This window comes from Cololabis saira, chromosome 12, assembly GCF_033807715.1.
Source record: "Cololabis saira isolate AMF1-May2022 chromosome 12, fColSai1.1, whole genome shotgun sequence".
Classification (NCBI taxonomy): domain Eukaryota; kingdom Metazoa; phylum Chordata; class Actinopteri; order Beloniformes; family Belonidae; genus Cololabis; species Cololabis saira.
The window spans coordinates 41,383,984-41,407,790 of record NC_084598.1 but is presented as its reverse complement, the minus strand read 5'-3'; the positions used below and the strand labels follow the sequence as shown (position 1 = coordinate 41,407,790).

At 41.6% G+C, this 23,807-nt stretch overlaps 1 protein-coding gene across 1 annotated transcript in view; it reads left to right on the top strand.

Moving 5' to 3' along the window:
- Positions 1–23,807, top strand: part of LOC133457488 (E3 ubiquitin-protein ligase Itchy-like) — an 82,480-nt gene that overhangs the window by 7,973 nt on the left and 50,700 nt on the right. The window contains exons 3-9 of the mRNA XM_061736820.1: positions 543–684; positions 4,853–4,977; positions 17,408–17,542; positions 17,715–17,760; positions 18,522–18,694; positions 20,134–20,380; positions 22,014–22,109. Of these exons, the coding sequence (XP_061592804.1) occupies positions 543–684; positions 4,853–4,977; positions 17,408–17,542; positions 17,715–17,760; positions 18,522–18,694; positions 20,134–20,380; positions 22,014–22,109 (964 nt within the window). The remainder of the gene's footprint in view (positions 1–542; positions 685–4,852; positions 4,978–17,407; positions 17,543–17,714; positions 17,761–18,521; positions 18,695–20,133; positions 20,381–22,013; positions 22,110–23,807) is intronic.

Below are 23,807 nucleotides of genomic sequence, written 5' to 3'. Positions count from 1 at the left end.
CTGGCCAGTTGGTAGATGCGCCGACTGGCAAATTGGGCATAAAATAGTGTAGTCTGAAATTTAGTTTAAATGCAAAGTGAGGTTCAAAATTAAATTTAAACATAAAAAAGTTTAGCTTCCCATAATGAACTCTATAGTTAAAAAAAAAAAAAAAAAACTGTATTACGCAGGAATCCTTCATGTATGGCTAAGTAAAGTTAATCTCTGAAGTGTGCAAGTCCTTCAGGCACAAAACAGAAAATACAGCAAAATAATAGTTTTATTCTGAATTACATTGTTTTTGTAATTGTTGGGACATCCTTAATGACGTCCTTTTTGATGTTTCCTTCATATTTAGGTGTCACCTCACTGTATTTAAATAAAATTGCTGTACTAAAGTTTATGTATAACAATGTGTGGATGTTGAGCATTTTGGGTAGTTCTTCTATTAAGTTACAATGAATTTAGAAATTGACATGTATGTTTATTTCCTTGTTCCTGATAAATTTCCATGTTTTGGTTCTGGCTGGCTGCGTTAAAACGGTCTCTTCTTTCTTTCTCAGTGCTATCAGCTAAACTTAAAGAAAACAAGAAGAACTGGTTTGGTCCCAGTCCTTACGTCGAACTGACAGTTGACGGTCAGTCAAAGAAAACCGAGAAATGCAACAACACCCACAGCCCCAAATGGAAGCAGCCCCTCACCGTGTAAGTCAAGAGACTTCATATTTCCTTTAGGTTCAGTGAATATTCACAGAAAGATCTGATCCACTCAGCGTGGAGATGCAGTGAACTGTGCATTCCTTATCACTCATCTGAATGTTTCAAGGTTACTGGTCTGGTGTTTCTAAGAGCTTGTCTTGGATTTAGGGGGGAGGGGGGGACGAAAAAACTAATATGAAACTGTTAATGACGTATCCTCCGAGTACAATCTTTGTGATTTGTAATCTTAAAGAAGGCTACATGTAGCAGTCTGTCATTATCTATACTCTTTGAAACACATTAGAAGGTATTCTGTTTTCACAAGTAGACTTGCAAAGTGTATGATTTTTTTAAATTAGAAACTTTCCATTGGACTTAATGGGAATAAAGTAGATTTATTTATTTATTTTTTTCAACTACAGGTTGGTTTATTACGACGGAGTATTAGGGCCAAACTAAGACGAAAATAAAATGGAAATTACGATAATAAAGTCATAATAAATATGAGAATAAAGTCGTAAAATTACGAGAATAAAGTCATAATATTTTCAGAATAAAGTCGTAATATTAAATATATTATAAATATAACTTCACTAGATGCTCAATATTCCGCATTTTAACACAGGGAGAAGATGCTCTTCCTGTTAGAGTTCTCATAAATTATATTCTCATAATATTACAACTTTATTCTCATAATATTACGACTTTATTCTCATAAACTACGACTTTATTCTCGTAATGTTACGACTTTCTCGTAATATTACGACTTTATTCTCATAATATTAAGACTTTATTCTATTACGACTTTATTCTCGCAACATTATGACTTTATTCTCGTAATTTCCTATTTTTTTTGTCTTAGTTTGGCCCTAATACTCGTAGTTTATATCAGTTGCCTTAGATGTATTTGAAGGAGGAAACAACTTTAAGCCTATTTTTGTTATAACAATCAGATATAAAGCAAATTCAGTTGAATTCCTACCCTGTCTGTCCCTCTTTTACATGCTAGGTCGTTTCTAGAATTCACAATAACTATTGAATCCAAGGATTAGTCGGGTTGTTATGATATTACACGTCCAAATATATTTTTTCCGTAACTAGTTATAGTAAATCAGATATCCTAAAGGAGACCTGGAGCTGGTTTAGCATCTGCTGTCATGTTGACTTTGTATCAGTTTTCTGTGGTGAAGAGAGAGCTGAGCCAAAAGGCAGAGTCCCTCCGTTTACTAGTTGATCTATGTTTACGCCCTCACCCGTGGTGACAGGAAACAATGAGATTGCAGATAGAAACGGCTGAAACCGAGTTTTCCCTGCAAGGTGGCAGGACTTGAAGAAAAGTTTCTATGGTCTATATTTTTAAAGTTCCTTAACTGACTCAACTTTTTCAGAGTAGATTATCTTGCCATGGAAAGTTCCCAGACGTTTACTGAAAGTTTGCAAACCCATGCATGTCATTATCGGCTTGATCGGTTTAAAGTGGTGGCTTTTAGTCATTCAGACATTGATCATTTTATTCAAACGGACCTGTGAAAGTGACTGAGAGAGAAATGGTGCACAAGCAAACACCAAAGTCCTCTCTGAATCCAGGTTTTCTCACATGTCAGCTTGCCGTAAGAGTCTTGCATAGTCATGCCGAGTGTGCGCTTGTCACATAAAACATTGTGGCGATGGACAGCTGCAGCTGAAAATATGTTTTCCGCATCTTTAGGCTTGTTGAGCCGTTGGTTTTATTGCACTCTTAACAAATATTAATAGAAAAACACAGTCACTGCCGCCAGAGATATCATGCAAGCCTCTGCAAGTCCTCATGACTAAGGTTTTCTCTCTGCAAGAGAGTCAAGTGCTGATTTGCCAAAAGAAAATTCATATGAAGCTCATAAGCATGCAGATGGGAGCACTTGAAAATAATAATGCTGTTAAAATTAGACACAGAGGAGATGAGATGCTTAACATCAGTTGTCCGTCGTTCCTTTGGCTCAAACACTGAGAGAATAAACTGACCAGTTTTCAGCTAATTTTTTTCCATAAAAACAAAGACAAGGTGTGCTTAGACAGCACTGTTAAAGGGAAAGTTCGTTTTTTTACAACCTGGACCTTATTTCTGGCATTTTTTATGGTCGTATACTCACCCAGGCAAGTTTGGTGTCATTTGGAGTCCTTCAGAAGATATTAGGGGTTTTTTTGCGAGCCGCTTCTCCATATAACGGTAGTGAACGGGGCACAGCGGGACACAGACGATGCAGCGTCTAAATAACACATGATTGCCGCGAAACTCTTTATTTATTTTATGAATCACTAGATCTACTTCCACATTCCATCTACTTGATTTGATTCCGATATTGATTTGGGTTAGTGTTATTAAAACAGTTTTTTCAGCTGTTGCATGAATTATATGACTGTAGTTATGCAACATATTACTACTAGTATTATATTGAGATTAAACAGCAAGTATTGCAGCTAATGATGCTGTAAGGACCAATCAGCTCCCAGAATGCTGATAGAACTGAAACAGAAACATCATGTGGGTCAGAATTACCAAACAGATCCAGGGAGGAAACAGAGACGGATGAAATCGGTTTTATTTTTTCCCCACATTCCGTCTTTATTTGTTCCATTTTCGGTCTATTTTGGTTTTTAATTTTTGAGCATTTGGTTTTTAGAATTTTTTGCAAATGTAACCCCAAGACAGAATATAAAGTAATTAAATATAGACAATTTATGCAGTTATAACCTAACACTTTAATGTTTTCATACCTTTAAACATATTTAAAGGCAAAAACAAATAAAGAAAAAAAGGAATTAATATGAGAATCGATTTAGAATTGGGAAATCGATTTTTTCAACACAGGCCTATTTGTGAAGGTGATGACTGTGAAAGGTTAGGAATAATTCTGGACAGGGTTTATTTTGTAAAAAACAGGGGTTATGTCAGGATGTGTTCATCCCCCGTGTTGCCTAACAAGAAGGCGTCTCCACCCCGTTGCCATGGTAGTGAGTAGTGAGAGAAAACATAAGAAAGAGGGAGATTGTTTTGCTTTTTTCTTTGTTTTGTTTTTTTTTTTTTTGCAATTTGCAGCTTTTTTTTTTTTAAAAATGGAGATAGAGGAAATGAATGGGAAAAAGTGAAAAGCAGCTCCGGGAAATTATGTCTTGAAAACTAGATCCATCTTGGCACAACGAAGCCGTGAAAATCATCCGAACTCAATGTCACAAAAACAACATTGGTTCCATCCAGCTGAAAAGAGGATGGCAGCGGATATTTCCTGTGTGACGTCAACGTCTCACTCTCTGTACTAGAAATTTGAATCATCTTTCGGCCGGTTTTATTACATTTACTGGCAGAAAATTAAAAGATAATGCCGCTTAGGGGCGAGTGAATTCAGTGTTTAGTTTAGTTTATTTGTTCGCACATATTAAAACAATACAAAAATAGTGACAATACAATAATTAGTGCAGTGCAGGTGAGAAAAAAGAAACCCAAGGTGGGCTTATGAAGGATTCTCGCCAGTGATAAATACAAATAATAAGTAAACAAGGTAATCAAACTTTACAAAAGCAACACATGAAGAGAAAAAAAGAAAAAAATGTAAATAAATAGCTAAATACATACAAATACACCATCAAATTTACAATAAATGATTGCAATGTGCGTGTGTGGGCATGCACACAAAGCTACATCTTAGAGATCGTGTGAAAAGGGTTTATTTAAGAGGCTGGCCCTCTTTTGCAGAGAGAAAATGAGGAGTTAGTAATAGTTATGTGTGAGTTCCATAATAAAGAACCTCTGACTTTAATGGAGAACTGACTAAGAGTGGTACGGCTGAAGGGAGGATGAATTTTGTCAGATTGTCTAGTATTATAATATATATATAGTGCATTTAGGAACCTTTATTCTGTTTCATAATAACGAGTTTGTTTTAGACCCACGTGAGCAGAGTTAATCTGTAACAAGTGTTTACTATGGGATGTAATTGGACGCGAGCCCTCGTATCCACAGTGTCTCCTCCCGGGGGGCACAGATGGCCGTCACCGCCGAGGCTACAGACGTTCGCTGTCCTCAAACAGCCTCTGAACTTTATTGCCATTTGTTTGCTTTCACAACAAAAAAGAAGCCTTCAGCTGCTCACGCAGAGCGGCTGCAGTCCGCAGCTTCATCACCTTGTTGTTTCCACAGGATTGTGACGCCGTTCAGCAAACTAGTGTTCCGCGTATGGAGCTACCAAACCCTGAAGTCAGACGTGCTGCTCGGCGTGGCCACTCTGGACGTCAGCGACACGCTCAAGTCCAACGACATGAAAAGTAGGTGGATGAGGCACAAACGGATCTTTATACTAATGTGTTTTAGTTTGATAACTTAGATCCACAGGTCCGTGATAACTATTGTAATAAATGTTTCAGGCGGTCCCTTTAAATACAAATGAGGCGGAGGAAGAAGGTGTTACCAATAACAATCTTTATTTAGAACATTTCATTAAGCAGCCAGCTTCAGAACCTGTAAAGGAGCCAGGATAAGTCAGCGGAGTCTCCAAGGGCAGGACTACCCCACTGATTACTGTTCATGCACGTGAATTGGGGAAGAACCAAACACTGGCAACCACTACACACCACTGAGGCACAGCAACAACACACCACTTAAAGTCTTAAGACCAGCTCTCACAACAAGCTAGGACACTGCAAACCCCCCAGGTATCACAAGGGTAAGCAGAGGGCAGCACCCAACCTTCAAACTCCTCCTGTTCTCCCTGATTCCCCCCAAACAGGATTCCCCACTGGCTGTGGCTAAAAACGCTTAAAATCACTCAACCATTCACTACTCAGACACACACAATTAGTAAAAGGAATTTAAAGGACTTAGCTTCCCAGAGGCTCGAGACCCTTCCCCAGGGTCTGAGCTTAGCGCTGGTCTGGCACAAAGAAGTCTCTGTCTCGTTCACCAGCCCAGTGCAGCGAGGTCTCCGATTGCGGCCGGAAAACCTCCTCCACAGCTGGAGAGGGGATAATGGCTCCTAGATGGACCCCGCTAACTCACTTCTAGCCCTGCCTGCGCAGCAGCCTTGCCCTACAGCCACACTGACTGTCTTCGCCGCCGGCAGCCCTAACCAGCTGTGATCGGCACCCTCCGATCCAGGATTAATTGAGCCAAAAACAGTTCGCTTGGCTGGGCTAAGCCCAATAGCAATCACCAAGCTCCTCTCCAGTCTCCTGTTCCACACTGACTAAGCTCTTTTAAAGGCTCACCACTTGCAGCTCACCTCTTGCCACACAGTTGCTGCAACTCAGGCAATCAGTGCTCTGCAGCAGCACTACTGCTCCTCTCCTCCCCATAAACCCACCAAACTTCACTACACTCTCCCCTCCCTTAAAGTTGACTCGTCCCTGAGTCAGGAAATCTCATAATCCCGCGCCCACACTGGGGGTCTTCTCTTTCGCTGAGGGCGCGGGTCCTGGGATCTCTGCTCCAAACTGCCACTTTGTGCTCCCTCCTGGTTTGGCAGAGGCCCCTCTGCTGATGCTGGTTCTGGAGGCTGGTGGCCACTTGACACCCCCTCCTCTGCAGCTGCTTGCCCTCCCTCCTTGGGGTCGTTGGCTGGCATCCGAGGGGGTGATGGTCTCTCTGACGGATCCCTCTCCCGTCCAAATGTGGCCATCGGCTCTGGTACACGCCATGGAACCCAAGTGGAATGGCTACTCGCCTCTGGCTGACAGACTGGCCTTTTCCCCCTTGGTGCTGCTTGCCCCACGGGCCTGGCCATCTCTGGTACGGGAGAAAGACAGGGTTTAAGTTTATTGAAATACACCGTCATCTCAGCCCCACCATCCACTAGCTTCAGCCGATACAAGACATCTGTCAGTCTTTCCACCACTCTGTAGGGACCCTTGAACCGCCTCTGCAACTTAGGACAGATACCCTTACGCCTGGCCTTAGAACGGACCCACACCAGCTCCCCCTCAGCATAATACTGGCATTGGGCCCTAACATCGAATGCCTCTTTCTGCCTCCCTGATGCCTTGGTCTGGTGTTTTCTTACTGCCCCAAACACTGTCGATAATGTGTCCCTTAACCGAGACACATAGTCTGTCACGTTTACAGCACTTCCCCTTTCCCCTACATCTAACATGATGTCCAGGGGAAGCACCATCTCCTGCCCAAACACCACTTTAAAAGGTGTAAATCCCGTACTAGAGTGAACACTGCTCCTATATGCCAACATCACATAGGGCAAGAGTGCATCCCAGTTCATTTGATTTTCTTCCACAAATAGGGAAAGCATAGAAAGCAAGGTGCGATTAAACCTTTCAACCATCCCATCAGACTGCGGGTGGTAAGGCGATGTTCGGGTCTTTTGAATATTTAACAACTGGCACATTTCCTTGAACAAGATAGACTCAAAATTTCGCCCTTGATCTGTATGCACGGTGCGAGGGGCTCCCAGTCGACAGACCCAACCCTCTACCAAAACCTTAGCCACAGTCTGTGCCTCCTGATTTGGGATGGCAAAGGCCTCTGTCCATTTAGAGAAATAATCCCCAACAACTAAGATGTACTTATTACGACTTGCCGTCTCTGGCAATGGCCCCAAAATGTCCACTGCCACTCGTTCAAAGGGCCTTGAAACTGTTGTTAACTGAAGGGGGCACACGGCAGTGGACCACTCAACTTACGGGAGCCGCAATCCTTACACTCTCTACACCAACGTCTCACATCGTTAAACCAGCCGGGCCAATAGAAGCGGTCCTTGACTTTGGCCTGCATCTTCTGTATACCCGGATGACCCGCAGTCACAGAGTTGTGTAGCTGTTCCAACACCTTAGGGACTAAAGAACTTGGGAGCACTACCTGTGTTGGAGCCAATATGGGTGTTTTTTGTTTCTTTTTGTTGGAAGTTAATTTTGGTTGTTATTTATATACCAAGCCACAAGGGGGCAGCAAAACCCTTGGTAATGGGTCACGTCACGCAATTAGGTGATAAATAGACACAGGTGTGTGGGCGCAGCGTGTTTGGAACCACATGGAGAATAATGTTTCTTACCGCACGCAGCACGTATGTTAAACACTTTATTAAATGTTATATAAACTGCAAAGAAAACAACATCCCACAACAATAAAGAGAGAGAGAGAGAAGATCGGCAAAGCAACAACAAACAAACAATAAGGTGCGTGTAAAGAAGTATTCATCTAAGGTTCCATTCACCACCGTGGCTAATTGGGTCACAACAAAAAGTAAGAAACAGCTCCAAAGAGGAAGGATTGAGGACGTTGTTGGATTGTTTCATGAGGACATAGTTGGATTGTTTCATGAGGACATTGGTGGATTGTTTGAATGGGACATGTGAGCTGAGCAGCGGCAATCATATGGAAGAAGACACACTGGTGGGTGTGATTCAATCTAACGCTACCTAAAGTTTGGAACAGCATTGGGCTGTAAAAGTAAGATTTGGATACGGTCGCGAGAAGATTGATTATTTTCGAAACTTCTGTGTGTGTATGTTGTGCGGATGTGTAAGCTCACTCCCTAATTAAAATGGATAAAGCCAATGATGACTTCTATAATACTGGGAATAATGAACCAGCTAAAAACACTAAGGAAAAAAGGACAACTAAATTGACTCTGAAAGGAATGGAAATGCTTTTTGAGAACATTCAAAACTGAAACATTTCATGAGCATATGCGATGAGGTTGTTAATATGCACAGACAATTTATTGATATGCCGCTTCCCGAAGATGAGAGGAAAAGGCAAGAAGAATGGTTTAAAACGAAGATGGGTTCAAATAAAAAGTTCATGAGCAATGTGAAACAATGGCTGTCTGATAATGCTGCTGGTGGTGATGATGATGATGATGATGATGATGATGATGATGATGATGAGGCCGATGACATCTGTGCTAATGCTGCTGCTGATGATGCTGGTGATGATGACTGTGCTAATGCTGCTGCTGATGGTGATGATGATAAGGCTGATGACATCTGTGCTAATGCTGCCGGTGGTGATGATGCTGATGACGTCAGTGTTAATGCTGCTGATGGCGCTGACGTTGAAATAAACCCAGAAGATAGTGTTTCAAATGTTTCAGTGAAACACATAAAAACTAAAGTGTCGAATAAATCTTCTGCTTCAAGTAAATCATCCACTTCAAGTAAATCATCTGCTTCAAGTACTTCATCAGCTTATCGTAAAGCTCAAGCGGAAAAGGCTGCATTGCTTCAGCGTGCTGCTGCATTGGGGGCTATCCATGCACTGCAAGTTGAGGAGGAAACCCTAAAAAGAAAAATGGAGAAGTTAAAGCTGGACACTGAATTAGCAGCTACCAATGCAATGATACAAGTGTTGGAGGGAAGCGTTGTGTCTAGTCGTTCCAAAAGTAGTCGTGATGGCATGAACTCATATCTTGCCACATCCAAAAGCCAGCAACTTTTGACGGAACTGAAAGATGAATTCAAAGAAACCCAACCTACAACACTACAAGCTCTGAAAGATCCCCAGCGTAAGAAATCAACTTTTCAACCTACAAATACAGTGTTGTATACACAGGACGTACGACCAAAGCAAAAAATACAAACAAGGAAGCAAAGTCATTATGAACCAATAAATATCAACATCAACAGGTCTCATGAACATCAAGCCATACCTGGATCAACTGGTGTTCACCATCCTTTCAATAGACCAACTACAGAATCAAGAACCACAACAGACCAACAACAAACTAAAGGCAACCTCCACGGCATATTAACAAAGCAGAATGAAATCACAGCATTAATAGTTCAACAACAGACTGCTGCTTTGCTACCACAAAGAGAGATTCCAGTATTCCATGGTAATCCTCTGGAATATCAAACATTTATCAAAGCCTTTGAACTCACCATCGAAAGGAAAACTGATAACAGTCAGGACTGTCTCTATTTCCTAGAACAGTTCACTAAAGGACAACCTAAGGAACTTGTGAAAAGTTGCCAACACCTGAGTCCCAGTCAGGGTTACCAAAGGGCCAAATCACTGTTAAAAACACACTTTGGCAATGAAAATAAAATAGCCGCAGCTTACATGGAAAAGGCTTACGCCTGGCCTACAATTAAGCCGGAAGATGTCAGTGCATTGCAATCTTATGCTTTCTTTTTAAGAGAATGTTGCACTGCTATGGAGGACATAACCAGTATGGAAGAAATGAACATCACACCCAACATGCGGCTAATAATGATGAAATTGCCGTACAAACTTAGAGAACGATGGAGAGCTGCAGCCTGTGAGCTACAGGAGCAAAGAGGCTACAGAGTGATGTTCCCAGACCTGGTTAATTTCATCGAAAAACAGGTGAAAATAATGTCAGATCCTCTGTTCGGAGATATTCAAGATGTGAGATTTGACACCAGCAAAAGGAATTTAAAAGTTAAAAATCAGAAGTATAAAGGAAGCAGTTTTGCTACTGTAGCAGCTGTTGTGGAACCAGAACCTCAAGTAAACACTGTCTCACGTGGCGATCGCAAGGAAGGCTGTTTGTGCTGTCAAGGAACACATCCATTGGGGGAGTGTAATAAATTGAAGAGGATGATGCATAAGGAAAAGATTTCCTTTCTAAAGGAGAAAGGTGTCTGCTTTGGTTGCTTAAAGGTAGGACACATGAGCAAAGACTGTAAAGGACGGCTCATTTGCAATGTGTGTAATTGCAACCACCCAAGCATTCTTCACATTCAATTTAAAGAAAAGGAGAACAAGCAACTTCAGCAACAGGAAATGCCAGTAAGCAGTGCTCTCATAACCATGGAACCATGCAGTCATACAGGGGCCGGAGAAGAGGATAACTGCGTCCTTTCCATTGTACCTGTACAGGTGAAATCACAAAAGGGTGATAAACTGGTGCAGACATACGCATTCTTAGATCCAGGAAGTACGGCTACATTTTGTACTGACAATTTGTTGAAGCAGTTGAACCTGACAGGAACCAGAAGGGGAATACTACTTCGTACAATGGGACAAACCAAGGTTGTGACTTGTAACGCATTCAAAGGTTTCTTTGACTGGAAGTTGGCCAGCTGCTCTAACCATCTGGCCAACTGCCCCTCCAACTCTTGGAAATTATGCAGCCATCTCAAGGACCCATGGTCTGTCCTCCACACAAACTCTTTGCCCAACAAATAATGTTTAAAGTGTTTCGTGTAGGCAACCATACTCAACAGTTCTTTTTTTGTAGTGGAATATTTTCTCTCCTGTTTTGTCAGAGCCCGGCTGGCATAGGCTATGACTCACTCATATCCTGCCTCTTCCTGTGACAACACTGCGCCAATGCCAGCATCACTGGCATCTGTGTCCAGAATAAATGTCTTGTGTGGATCTGGATATGCCAGAATGGGGGCCGACATCAAACTTGCCTTAAGCTTCTCAAAGGCTGCCTGACATTCATCTGTCCATTTGAATCGCCTCCCTTTTTCGGTCAGCTGATGTAGAGAACAAGCAATCTCAGCAAACCCCTTCACAAATCTCCTATAATAAGAGGCCAGTCCCACAAAACTTTTCACCTCTGTCTGGTTCTTAGGGACAGGCCATTGACGGACTGCTTCCACTTTTGCTGGATCTGCTTCTACACCCTGGGCTGAAATAACATGTCCCAAATACTGCACCTGTGGTGAAAATAAATTGCACTTTGCAGGTTTCACCTTTAAGTTGGCCTGTTGCAATTTGTTTAGTACCTCATCCAACCGAGACAAATGTTCATGAAACCTGCGTCCAAAGACAATGATGTCGTCTAGATAAACTAAACAGGTAGTCCACTGCAGGTCTGCCAACACCAGATCCATTAACCCCTGGAATGTGCCAGGGCTATTGCACAACCCGAAACTCAACACATTAAACTCGAAAAGGCCTTGCCGTGTTATAAAGGCGGTCTTCTGTTTATCTTTCGGGTCTACCTCAACCTGCCAGTAACCACTTGCAAGATCAAGTGTAGAAAACCAGCATGCTTTACTTAGGCAGTCCAGAGCATCATCTATACGAGGAAGAGGGTAGGCATCTTTTTGGGTCACTTCATTTAACTTGCGATAATCAATGCAAAAACGCAGACCCCCGTCCCGCTTACGGACCAGGACAACTGGAGCTGCCCAAGGGCTATGAGATGGCCGCACAATGTCATGGTCTAACATCTCTTTAAGATGCTCTGCCACTTCCTGCTGTAAATGGAGAGGAATTCGCCGAGGGGGGCTCGTACCATTTACTATTTTGATTGTTACAGGCTAAAGGTTGCTGTTGAGGGAAGCACAGTACAAAAACAAAACAACAAAATCAATGTTTTTGCTCAGATTTCCTCTTATATGTGGATGTCTATGCATGCACGTGTGTGTGTGTGTGTGTGTATGAGTATGATGGTTTTCTAGAATGATGGTTATTTTAGGAGACAGCAGCAAAAAAGAAATAAATAGTATAGCATAAAAAATTTAAATAAATAAGCAAAAATGATAAATAATAAAAATAAAAATTTCAAATATTTTTTGCAAATTTAAAATAAATAAATAAACAAAAATGATAATTAAATAATAATTAAAAAAATTAAAAATTTCAATTTTTTACAAATTAAAAAAAATAAAAAGGTTAAAATGGGGAGTCAGTATTAACGCAGGAAAAAATGAGAGAGGAAGGGATCAGGGAGGAGAGGGGAAAAGAAAGAAGAAAGGAGATACAGAGAGAGAGACAAAGGGACAAACAAGCAAAAAGTGACAATGGTCTTTGGGGGCATCTCTGGCTCAGGGGGGCCCAAGGGCCCAGGGTCGGACCGGTCTGGACAGCATTTGTTTGTGTTCTGTTTCCCTTTTAATTTGGAGGGGAGCACATTTAATGAAACTAGAAAACTTTGTACCGTTTCTTTTGCATTAAAATATAATCCGTTAGAGAGAAGGTGAGAAGCTCAGTCATCCATGAGGAGCTCAGAATAGAGCACTGCAAAACTCAAAATCTTAACAAAAATATTTGTCTTATTTCTAGTTGAAATGTCTCATTTTTAGTGAAAAAATCTCATTACACTTAAAACAAGACTCATCACTGGAAAAAACAACAAATTTCACGTGTTTCAAGTAGATTATAATAATAATAATGCATTTAACTTGTAACGCACTTTCCATTCACTGAATCTCAAAGTGCTACACTTAGACCATTATTCATTCATACACATTCTCTCTGGTGGTGGTAAGCTACATTTTGTAGCCACAGCTGCCCTGGGGCAGACTGACAGAAGCGTGGCTGCCATTCCGCGCCAAACGGCCCCTCCGACCACCACCAACATTCACACACATTCATACACATTCATACACATTCACACGGGGCAAGCTGGGTAAGGTGTCTTGCCCAAGGACACTACAACAGTAACTGGGACAGAGCGGGATGCGAACCGCCGACCTTCGGATCATTGGACGACCCGCTCTACCACCTGAGCTACTGCCGCCCGATTTTCACTTAAGATAAGTAGAAAAATCTGCGAGTGGAACAAGATTTTTTTGCTTGTAATGAGAAGATAAATCTTGTGCAGATTTTTCTACTTATTTCAAGTGAACATTTACTTGAAACAGGTGAAAATTGTAAAATAACAAGTTTTTTTTTGGTAAAGATTTTTTGACTAAAAATGAGACATTTTAACTAGAAATAAGACAAATATTCCTGGTAAGATTTTGAGTTTGAGGCGCTGCTCCTCCACATCAGGATGGGCCAGATGAGGTGGCTCGGGCATCTGGTGATGCCTCCGGGACGCCTCCTTGGCGAGGTCTTCCAGGCTTGTGCCACTGGAGGGACCATGTCTCTCTGCTGGCCCGGAAACGCCTCAGGGATCCCCCACAATGAGCTGGATGAAGTGGCCGCAGAGAGGGAGATCTGGGCTTCCCTGCTTAGGCTACTGCCCCCCCGACCCGACCTCGAAGATGGATGGATAGATTTAAAGGAGCTTGAGGCTCCTTTTAAGAAATGAGACTCTCTAGCGCCACCCTTCACCACGACGGCCATTGGGGGTACTGCAGCCAACAGTGAAGCCGGCACGGGAGAACGGGGAGAACGTGCATGCAGCGTCATGTGACGTCACATCCGCAGCCCAGCGCGGGAAATTCGGGACCGATTTGCAGCACATTTTGCAGCACACAGCCTGTTCAAGGCAAAGGAGAGATACACTAGAGGGCTCATTCTTTTGGGTTTGGAACGCTTCATCTGACATTATTACTAGAAAACTTAAAATGTATACGGATTTTTTTCATAAATCCTGCCACAATCCGGCCTCAAGCTCCTTTAACAGCAACAGCAGAAGACGACTCTACGGTCACTATTTGCTGATATCACTGAATACGTTTACATGCAGTCAAAATTCGGGTTATTGCTAATATTCCGGTTACTGAAACATTCTGAATATTCCGTTTACATGGTGATTAATCATTTAGGATATCTGGATCAAACCAGCGACGCGTGGAGAACGTCATGACACAATTACCGTCATTTCCGCTTGTTCTTCCTGTATCCAAATTCAAAACAAATGCTGCTTTGCGCAACTTTTCGCTCACCTTCTTGTAAATCTTGCTAACCCCGTACTTTCTACCATCTACAAATGCAGAAATGTTCATATCTTTCATTACATTTATGAAGTGATTAGTCTCCTCCTGGTCTTGCGTTTCTCCATGTTTAGAAGAACGTCCTGGACTCAAAAGACCAGGATTCCTTGCGAAAAGAGCATGCGCAGAAAACAAATTCATGTTCCTTTTTATCTGGATATTCCGACCAAATATTCGGGTTAGAAAAGGAGTAACTCAGGGGTCATATTCGGGTTTTTAAAAACCTGAATATGAAAATTCCGGTTATTCAAAGGGTTTATTGGTGTTTACATGGCCGTGCAAAACCGGGTTATTGTTAATATTCAGGTTTTTAAAACGGTTTTTGATGCATGGAAACGTGGTCAGTGACTATGTTTACATGCAGTCAAAATTCGGGTTATTACTAATATTCCGGTTACTGAAACATTCGGAATATTCCGTTTACATGCGTGAGCAAACAGGGTTATCCCTGTATACATGGTAATTAATCATTTGGGATCAAACCAGCGACGCGCAGAGAACGTGATAACGCAATTACCGTCATTTCCGCTTCTTCTTCCTGTATCCAAATTCAAAACAAATGCTGCTTCGCGCAACTTTTCGCTCACCTTCTTGTAAATCTCACTATCCCAGTACTTTCTACCGTCTACAAATGCAGAAATGTTCATATCCTTCATTACATTTATGAAGTGATTAGTCTCCTCCTCACTCCAAAAGTGTGGCGTGGTCTTGCGATTCTCCATGTTTAGAAGAACTTGCGCAGAAAACAAATTCATGTTCCTTTTGATCGGGATATTCCGACCAAATATTCGGGTTAGAAAAGGAGTAACCCAGGGCTCATATACAGGTTTTTAAAAACCCGAATATGAGCAAATTCGGGTTATTCAAAGGGGTTATTGGTGTTTATATGACCGTGCAACACCGGGTTATTGCTAATATTTGGGTTTTAAAAGGGTTATTGATGCATGTAAACGCAGTCAGTGAATCATCACAGCCCTCAGTTGCTAAACAACCGTCTTAACGCAGCTGGCGAACGGAAATATGAGGGATAGTCACAGAAACGACATTTAAAACAGATGGATGTACAAATACATTAAAGTGGAATATAAATGGGCCTTAAGTGTAGGTCACAGTTTTTCAAAGTGGTGCAGAAGCAACGGTACGATGCGTTCAAGGTCTTTACTGAACAGTATTTCAAATCACTTTCATATTTGCTGTCCAGGCTTTGTTCTCCTTTCTCATCCCCTTTTGCTCTGGTAGATTTGCGTGCTGTTTATTTTTCATATGTGTCTCATAAAGACCAGATTCCGTTCGCTCTGTGACCGTTTTTATGCGTGGACCTATTCCAGTAATGGAGGAGAACTCGACAACAGCTGATCCATGATAGAACTGGAAAAATTAACATTCAATAACTTTTTTTAAATTTAGAGAATATTTGTACATAATTACTCTACAAATATTGTTTTTTATAAATGAGTTTTGATTCTCCCACAAAGAACAACATTAGACCCGTACAGGAATAGCAGACCTACCAGGGTTTCCATGTTCTGCTCATTTATTCACATAATCTCCAGCATTTCCCTGCAGCCGCTGAGCCAAGGAAAACACTACTTGTGTTGTTGTGCTTTTATCTTCCAACTCTAAGGATGTTCATAGCTATTACAGTTTTTCACAATTGTTTAAACACATTTCCTGATAGACTACCTCACTTTCTCAAAACTCTAAACACAAATTACAAAACTCACACACAAAATGCAAAATCCCACACTTCTCTTGCAAAAGCACACTCTACCCTCAAAACAGTGTTAACTCTTCACTAAATGGTATTTCCTTCTCAAATGCCAAACACATACATCATTTGAATAGACATTTCTAAGCACCCACTGAACACTGATGTGCTGAATGGAAGACACTATAGTATGAATGAATGAATGCCTCAGTAGAATCATGCATTTGTACGTTCAGTGTTACACCTTCAGCTGTTGGATAGAATATATCACCATATAGTATTCTTATGTATAGGCTACTCAAATAGAAAACAACACACAATTCTTTACTGTAAAAACAAATAATATTTTACAGTATTTGGACTCAAAATGTGCAACTGGACATCACAGCAAGCTGTGGATGAAAACTTGACAGAAAATAGAAACAGAACAAAAGTATTATGCTGCATCCTGCCTTTCATCCCTGGCTGGCCACAGGACCTCATCCACGTCGCAGGCGATGTTCTCCCTGGCCGAGCAGCGATGTTCTCCCTGGCCGAGCAGCGGGGGAACAATCTCCTACAACGCCGCCTGAACCCTGGACAGGCCTCAGCAGTGACATCGCCACATGCGTCCTCCATGGCCTGCAGCAGTGGGATCCGTGTCTGAGGGTTTCTCTCGTATACCTTCCATCTCCAGGCAGAGAAAAACTCCTCAATTGAGAAGGGAGAGTATGGAGGGAGATATAGGACATCAACTTCTGGATGGACCCTGAACCACTCACTGACATTATCCCAGATAACAAGGAACCTCTGTGTCCTCCATCTGGTCTGGCTGGACAATGATATTGTAGAGCTGGTCCAGGAATGCTAGAAGAAGTGCAGGGTTGTAGGGGCCAAGGGTGGCATGGTGATGGAGGACGCCATGGTGATTGATGGCAGCACATATTGTTATGTTCCCTCCACGTTGGCCAGGGACCTCTGTGATGGCACGCTGGCCGATGATATTCCTCCCTCGGCGCCTTCTTTTTACAAGGTTGAACCCCGCTTCATCAATGAATATGAATTCAATGGCAAATTGCTGATTGCATGTTGCACAACAGCCTTTGGAGTTTAGAAATGTGATTGACTGTGTGTTCTGTGTGAACAGCAAGAGAGGGAATTCAGGAAGAGTGTGCAGGGTATTGGGAATTGTGTGTAGTGTTGTGAGAAATGTGTGGTATGGAATGGGAATTTGAGTCTAGAGCAGTAAATGTGCTTGGAGTTCAGCAGGATTGGTTCAGCCACCTGAAACATGAGTTTCAGGTTGGGCACATTGTGTCTGGTGTTTCAATAAATGTGTTTAAACAATTGTGAAAAACTGTAACATAAAGTTTCACATTGCTTTGTACCACTGATGGATATCACTGAATACAGGCGGTAACATTTTAGGTACTTTTTGTCTGACGGTGACTAAAATGTGTTGTTGTGCTGCAGTTTGTGAGGTGGTGCAGACGCTGCAGCTGTGCACGGACAGAGACCAGACGGATGTGGTGGGAGATCTGTCCGTCTGCCTGGACGGCATGACCGTCGACCCCGAGATGTTTGCCACGGCCGAAGCCAACCACCACAGTAAGCCACAGAGCCAGTTTGAATAGTTTCATCTACATTTTTCAGTTTGTTTTATTATAGTTGCAGATATTGGAGCACAAATCTTAGTTTTGTCAGCATTGTATTTCAGCGTTGCTGCACACATCGACAATGCAAACACATTAGATAAACTTTTTTTCCCCCTTTTTTTTAGATACATTAAATGGGGAATCCCAGCCTAATGGTGATCATGTCATAAGGTAAAGTAATCTTTCTCATCTGAAGTGTACATTTTTTTTCTTTTTTTCTCCATGTCACATTTCTTAAATTATTAGGGCCCGAGCACTTACAGTGCGAAGGCCCTATTGTATCTGTAGGAGATGTTTTTATTTTTCTCGTTTTTCTTCTGACAAAATGAGGGCCCTTTTGCCCCCCTAAACGTGCCCCAAAAGTCACCAAATTTTGCACCAAGCCAGGCCTGGCGAAAAATTTGATATTTAATAGTTTGCATTAATGGGCGTGGCCTAACGGCTCAACAGCACCCCCTAGAAAACTTTGCATCTCGATCCTGTGATGATGCGCATTACTTTTCTCAGTCAGACGCTGGCGACGCTAGACGCCAAAAAGCGCGCCCCCCCTTCATCTGATTGGTCCATATTTGATAGTTCCTATTTTCTGCCATAACTTTTGAATGGTGTGACATAAAGACTCGTGGGTGGTGTCATCGGACTCGGTTTTGAGTCCTTGCCCATAATTGTTGCAAATTAGCCCCGCCCCTTCATCTGATTGGTCGATATCTGATAGTTCCTACTTTCTGCCATAACTTTTGAATGGTTTGATACAGAGAGTCGTGGGTGGTGTCATCCGCTAAATGTCCAGGCCTGAAGAATCTACATTCAAGTCATACAAGCTTCCACTGCAGCCTGAACGTGCACAAGGGTGCGAGGGCCCGTTCATCGCTGCTTGCAGCTTTAATTTTTAATTTCTTTTCTACCCTGATCATTTGCGTCCCCTCCGCCAGGCCCAGTCGAGACAGTTCTCCAGCGGTGGACGGTGTAGAGCACAGATCTTCTCCCAGCGCCCGGAGGACCAGCAACAGTAAAGGGTCTCCATCGGTCGGGGGGAGGCCTGTCCGACCTCCGAGGCCCTCCAGACCTCCTCCTCCAACCCCCCGCAGGCCCACCTCCTCACCAGGTCAGGCTTCCACCTCCTCACCAGGTCAGGCTTTCATCCACAACATCTGTGCTGCTCTGTTCTGGACAATGATGCTCAGGATAAATTTAACTGACAACATCAAACACTTAGCCTAGCAATAAAGTGGGAGTTGTGCCAACACTCAATCAGAATCTGTTCATGTCACTATAATCCATATTAAAGTAACACAACCACAAGTATTTTTATAATTCAGTGTCTCTTTTGCCGTTGTTGTCTTTTTCAAACTTACTTTTGGTTGGTAAACTACTTTCCTGTTTGAATGATTGTTTATAGTTTATAGTTTTATTTGGATCCCCATTAGCTGCAGCAAAACTGCAGCTATTCTTCCTGGGGTCCGACACATAATACACAGTACATTACAACAAAAAATTAAAAGCAAACCTAAAGAGGTAGCATATAAAAAAAGAAAGGAAAAACTGAAAATAAAGAAAAAATAAAAAGTAATTCCGTTTAACATTTAGATATAAATGAAAACAATACATTGTCATACATTTTATAACATTAACAAATTCAAACAATGTATAGTTATCATAGTTTGCACCAATAACCATTTTTAATAATAATGTACACATACCCATATACTATCTACATTATTTATTTATTTAATAATTAAATACGTTTTATATGTATCTATTAAAGAGATGTTTCTTTACTAACAATTTGAATTATTTTAAGTTAATAGTTTGCTTAGTGTTTGGGAAGTGGGTTCCATGCAGACGTAGCTCTGTACTTCACCGTTCTTTTACCATAGTTTGTCTTTGGCTTGTATTTTTGGCAGTGAAAAGTTACCTCTGAGAGCATGTCTTGTGCTGTAGCTATGATTTTCTGAACTTTAACATAATGTTTTGTATAGAACTTGCACACTGCAAAAACTCAAAATCTTAACAAGAATATTTGTCTTATTTCTAGTTAAAATGTCTCATTTTTAGTCAAAAAAATGTCATTACACTTAAAACAAGACTCATCACTGGAAAAAAAAATTTTCACCTGTTTCGAGTAGATTTATGCTTAAGATAAGTAGAAAAATCTGCCAGTGGAACAAGATTTTTTTACTTGTAATGAGAAGATAAATCTTGTCCCACTGGCAGATTTTTCTACTTATTTCAAGTGAAAATTTACTTGAAACAGGTGAAAAAATAACAAGTTATTTTTATGGTAATGACTCTTGTTTTAAGTGTAACGAGATTTTTTTTGACTAAAAATGAGACATTTTAACTAGAAATAAGACAAATATTCCTGGTAAGAGTTTTTGCAGTGCAGGGTTTTTGATATGGATACATTTCTTACAAATATGAATAAAGTAGTCTTTCTCTTACCATTATTCAGCGGAGATTTCTATGCATTTTAAATACTGCAAATAAATAAATAAATTATCTGCAATAATCTGACTGTGTTGTGTAATTTTTTGTCTCCCTCAGCATCATCCAGAACTGTCTCTGCTCCAGCAGAGAGTAATGGCAGCCAGTCGGCTCCCGAAACACCGGCTCCAGGACCCTCGACCGCCCCAGACTCCAGTCCGTCGGCCGGTTCAGACAGAAGCTCCACGTCTGCTTCTGCTCCCGCTCCCCCTCCCGGAGCCCCGGCGGTCCGACCGGCGCCGAGCAGCGTCACCCCGACGCTCCCTCCCAGAGTCCCGGCAGCCAACGCTGGACCTTTAGCAGCTGGGTTAGCTTCGATTTTTGTAATGTTTTGCAAAAAAAATTTGCCTCGCGAGCTTAACCCTTGTGCTGTCTTTGGGTCAAAATGACCCGATTCTTCTATCCTTCTTTCCTCCTGCCATGCTCTCTCCTTCCTTCTTCCTTTCCTCTTTTCCTCCTTCCTTTCCTCTTTTCCTCCGTTTTACCTTCCGTTACTCCTTTTTCTTTCTACCTCCCTTTCATCATTCGTTCCTTTATTACCTTCTTTGCTTTTCCTCCCTCCCTTCTTTCTTTCCTTTCTCCCTTCCTTCCATCTTTTCTCCCTTCCTTACTCCCATTCCTACTTCCTTCCTTCTTTTCTCCTTTCTCCTTTCCTTCCTTTTCTCCCTTCTTTCCTTCCTTTCTCCCTTCCTTCCATCTTTTCTCCCTTCCTTACTCCCTTCTTTTCTCCTTTCTCCTTTCCTTCCATTCCTCCCTTCTTTCCTCCCTTCCATCTTTTCTCCCTTCCTTACTCCCTTTCCTACTTCCTTCTTTTCTCCTTACACCCTTTCCTACATCTTCCCTTCTTTTTTCCTTTCTTCCTTCCTTCCATTCCTCCCTTCTTTCCTCCCTTCCTTAGCCCCTTTCCTACTTCCTTCCTTCCTTCTTTCCTTCTTTTCTCCTTTCTCCCTTCACCCTCCCTTGACCCAAAGACAGCACAAGGGTTAAAAAGTGTCAACACGTATTATCTGATCTCAACTTCCATCCTACATGAAGCCAGACAGCTGAGTGGAGCTGCTTCTCTGTATAAACGAACAAGGAAGCAAGACTTTTTCATTCAGAAGCGTTAAGGTTAAGAATAAATTTGGTCATATTTTTGACGTCTTAAAAAATATGGTTAATTCATAGAACAATAAAGCTTATGTGAAGCTGTGGACCATAAGTACCAGGTGTAAAGAAAAGCTTTAAAGCATCTCACTATTAATATGAAGAGGCTCCGATTACGTATTGATATTTAATATTTTGAATGTCTCTATTTAGGTTTTAATGCCTTGGATATGTTTTTTGACAACAGTATGTGATGTTGTGACTTCGTCTGCACTGCAAAAACTCAAAATCTTACCAGGAATATTTGTCTTATTTCTAGTTAAAATGTCTCATTTTTAGTCAAAAAATCTCATTACACTTAAAACAAGAGTTATCACCAGAAAAATAACTTATTTGACAATTTTCACCTGTTTCAAATTTTCACTTGAAATAAGTAAAAAAATCTGCCAGCGGGACAAGATTTATCTTCTCATTACAAGCAAAAAAATCTTGTTCCACTGGCAGATTTTTCTACTTATTTCAAGTGAAAATCTACTTGAAACAGGTGAAAATTGTTGTTTTTTCCAGTGATGAGTCTTGTTTTAAGTGTAATGAGATTTTTTTTGACTAAAAATGAGACATTTTAACTAGAAATTAGACAAATATTCTTAAGACTTTGAGTTTTTGCAGTGTATTTTCTGTTTCTGCTGACGGGTACCTTTTATCGTAAAAAAACATTTTAAAGTAGAAATTCAATGACCAGTTTATTCGGTACATCTGGTCTACTGGATAAAGTGGTCGGTGAGTGTGTATATATCAACTAAATGGCTGCGATCACACACTAAATGTCTTCTGAATGTTGTCATTTTCCCCAGATGGGAGCAGAGAGTGGATCCGAACGGCCGGGTTTATTACGTCGATCACGTGGAAAAGAGAACGACGCGGGAGCGCCCTGAACCATTGCCCTCTGGGTAACGGAGTCTTTTACTGCTTCCTCTCCCTGCAGAAATCTTACAATGAATACAGTATCTTTTTAATACGACCTATTGCGCTCATTTCCAGCTTTAAATGTTTAATTCACTTCAGAAATCTTCGGCCTATTAATTCAGCCACTGACTGAAACGAGCCATTTCCGCTCTTCGCTCTTTAAACGCCTCCTTCCTGCTGACGGAAGCCTTTGTCTGTTCTCACCTGAGCAAGTTCTCTTAGTTCATAAACCTGCTGAGCAACATTGAGTCGTTCTTTAGTTTCACAGTTTATCTAGTCTGTCTGCGCAGCAGAGCCTAAACGTGACGTAGAGTATGAGGGCGGCCGCTTTGATACCTGCAGTAACAAGATTTTCTCATGTGGATTCATTCTTTCAGCCAGAAAATGGGTATAAAAACGTTATTTTAATTCAATCCTGCTATATATAATGGCAGAGATTAGCACAGCAGGCCTAGTTTAAGTAATTTTCTTCTTTACAAGGCACTGGAGCATTTTGTTGGTGTTTATATGTAATAACTCCAGTAGTGTCTGAACTCTGCTACTTCTTTTGGCAACACCATTTAGTTTCAAGTATCCTCTTGCTTTCAAAGTGGGATAACCGTCTTCTATGGATTAAAATCATCAGAACAAGTCTCTTTAGAGCCTTTCAAGGACATGGCCTTGTATCTGAAAACGCATTAGTGCTCAAACGTTTCCTTCCAACCCCCCCTCCTTTCGGAGAAAGAAGAGCAACATTTCTCTGCATCAACACGCCTGATTCTAATTATTGGTCGTCAGCAACTTGTCATCAAGGTCTGGACACGGTCATCTGTGTCGGGGGGGTATTGAAGCAGGGAAACATCTAAAACATGCAGCACAGTTGCTCTGGAGGAGCTGGAATGAAGCAACTGGCATAGGACGTAAATCATGGATCGTACCAGATACCAGGTTCTCCTGGAATGTGGTCCTTTCACTTAAGACCCCCGATAAAACACTAATAAGGAGTTGTTTTTCAGGTTTCAGGGTATGCTGCAGCACAGAGGAAAAGTTTACTAGGTGAAAGGTTGCATAGAGAATGGTGAAAGCTTACACAATGATTAAGAACGGTTACTAAAATACATGCTAAATAGACATTTTTATGTTACACAATGAAGTACACAATGTAGTTACGCCATAGCAATTAACTGCATTTCTCCATCAGTGCGTTTCTCCCCAAGTAAGATAAAAATTAAGAGTCCAATCAACTCATTAGAGATATAATAATAATTAAAGCTGCAAGCAGCGATGAACGGGCCCTCGCACTCACGGCCACCGCCCCCCATAAGCATATCAGAAATGAAACCACCCACGACTTCCTATGTCAAACCATTCAAAAGTTATAGCAGAAAATAGGGACAACCAATCAGAAGAAGTGGCGGGGCTAATTCAGGCCAATGAAGCTCGAGGACTCAATACAGAGTCCGATGACACCACCCACAACTCTTTATGTCAAACCATTCAAAAGTTATGACAGAGAAAAGTATTCTAGGGGGCGCTGTTGAGCCGTTAGGCCACGCCCATTAATGCAAACCATGAAATATCAAATTGATCGCCAAGTCTGGCTTGCATGCCAAATTTGGTGACTTTTGGGGAACTATCAAATATGGACCAATCACATGAAGGGGGGGGACGCTTTTTGGCGTCTAGCGTCGCCACGGTAACAC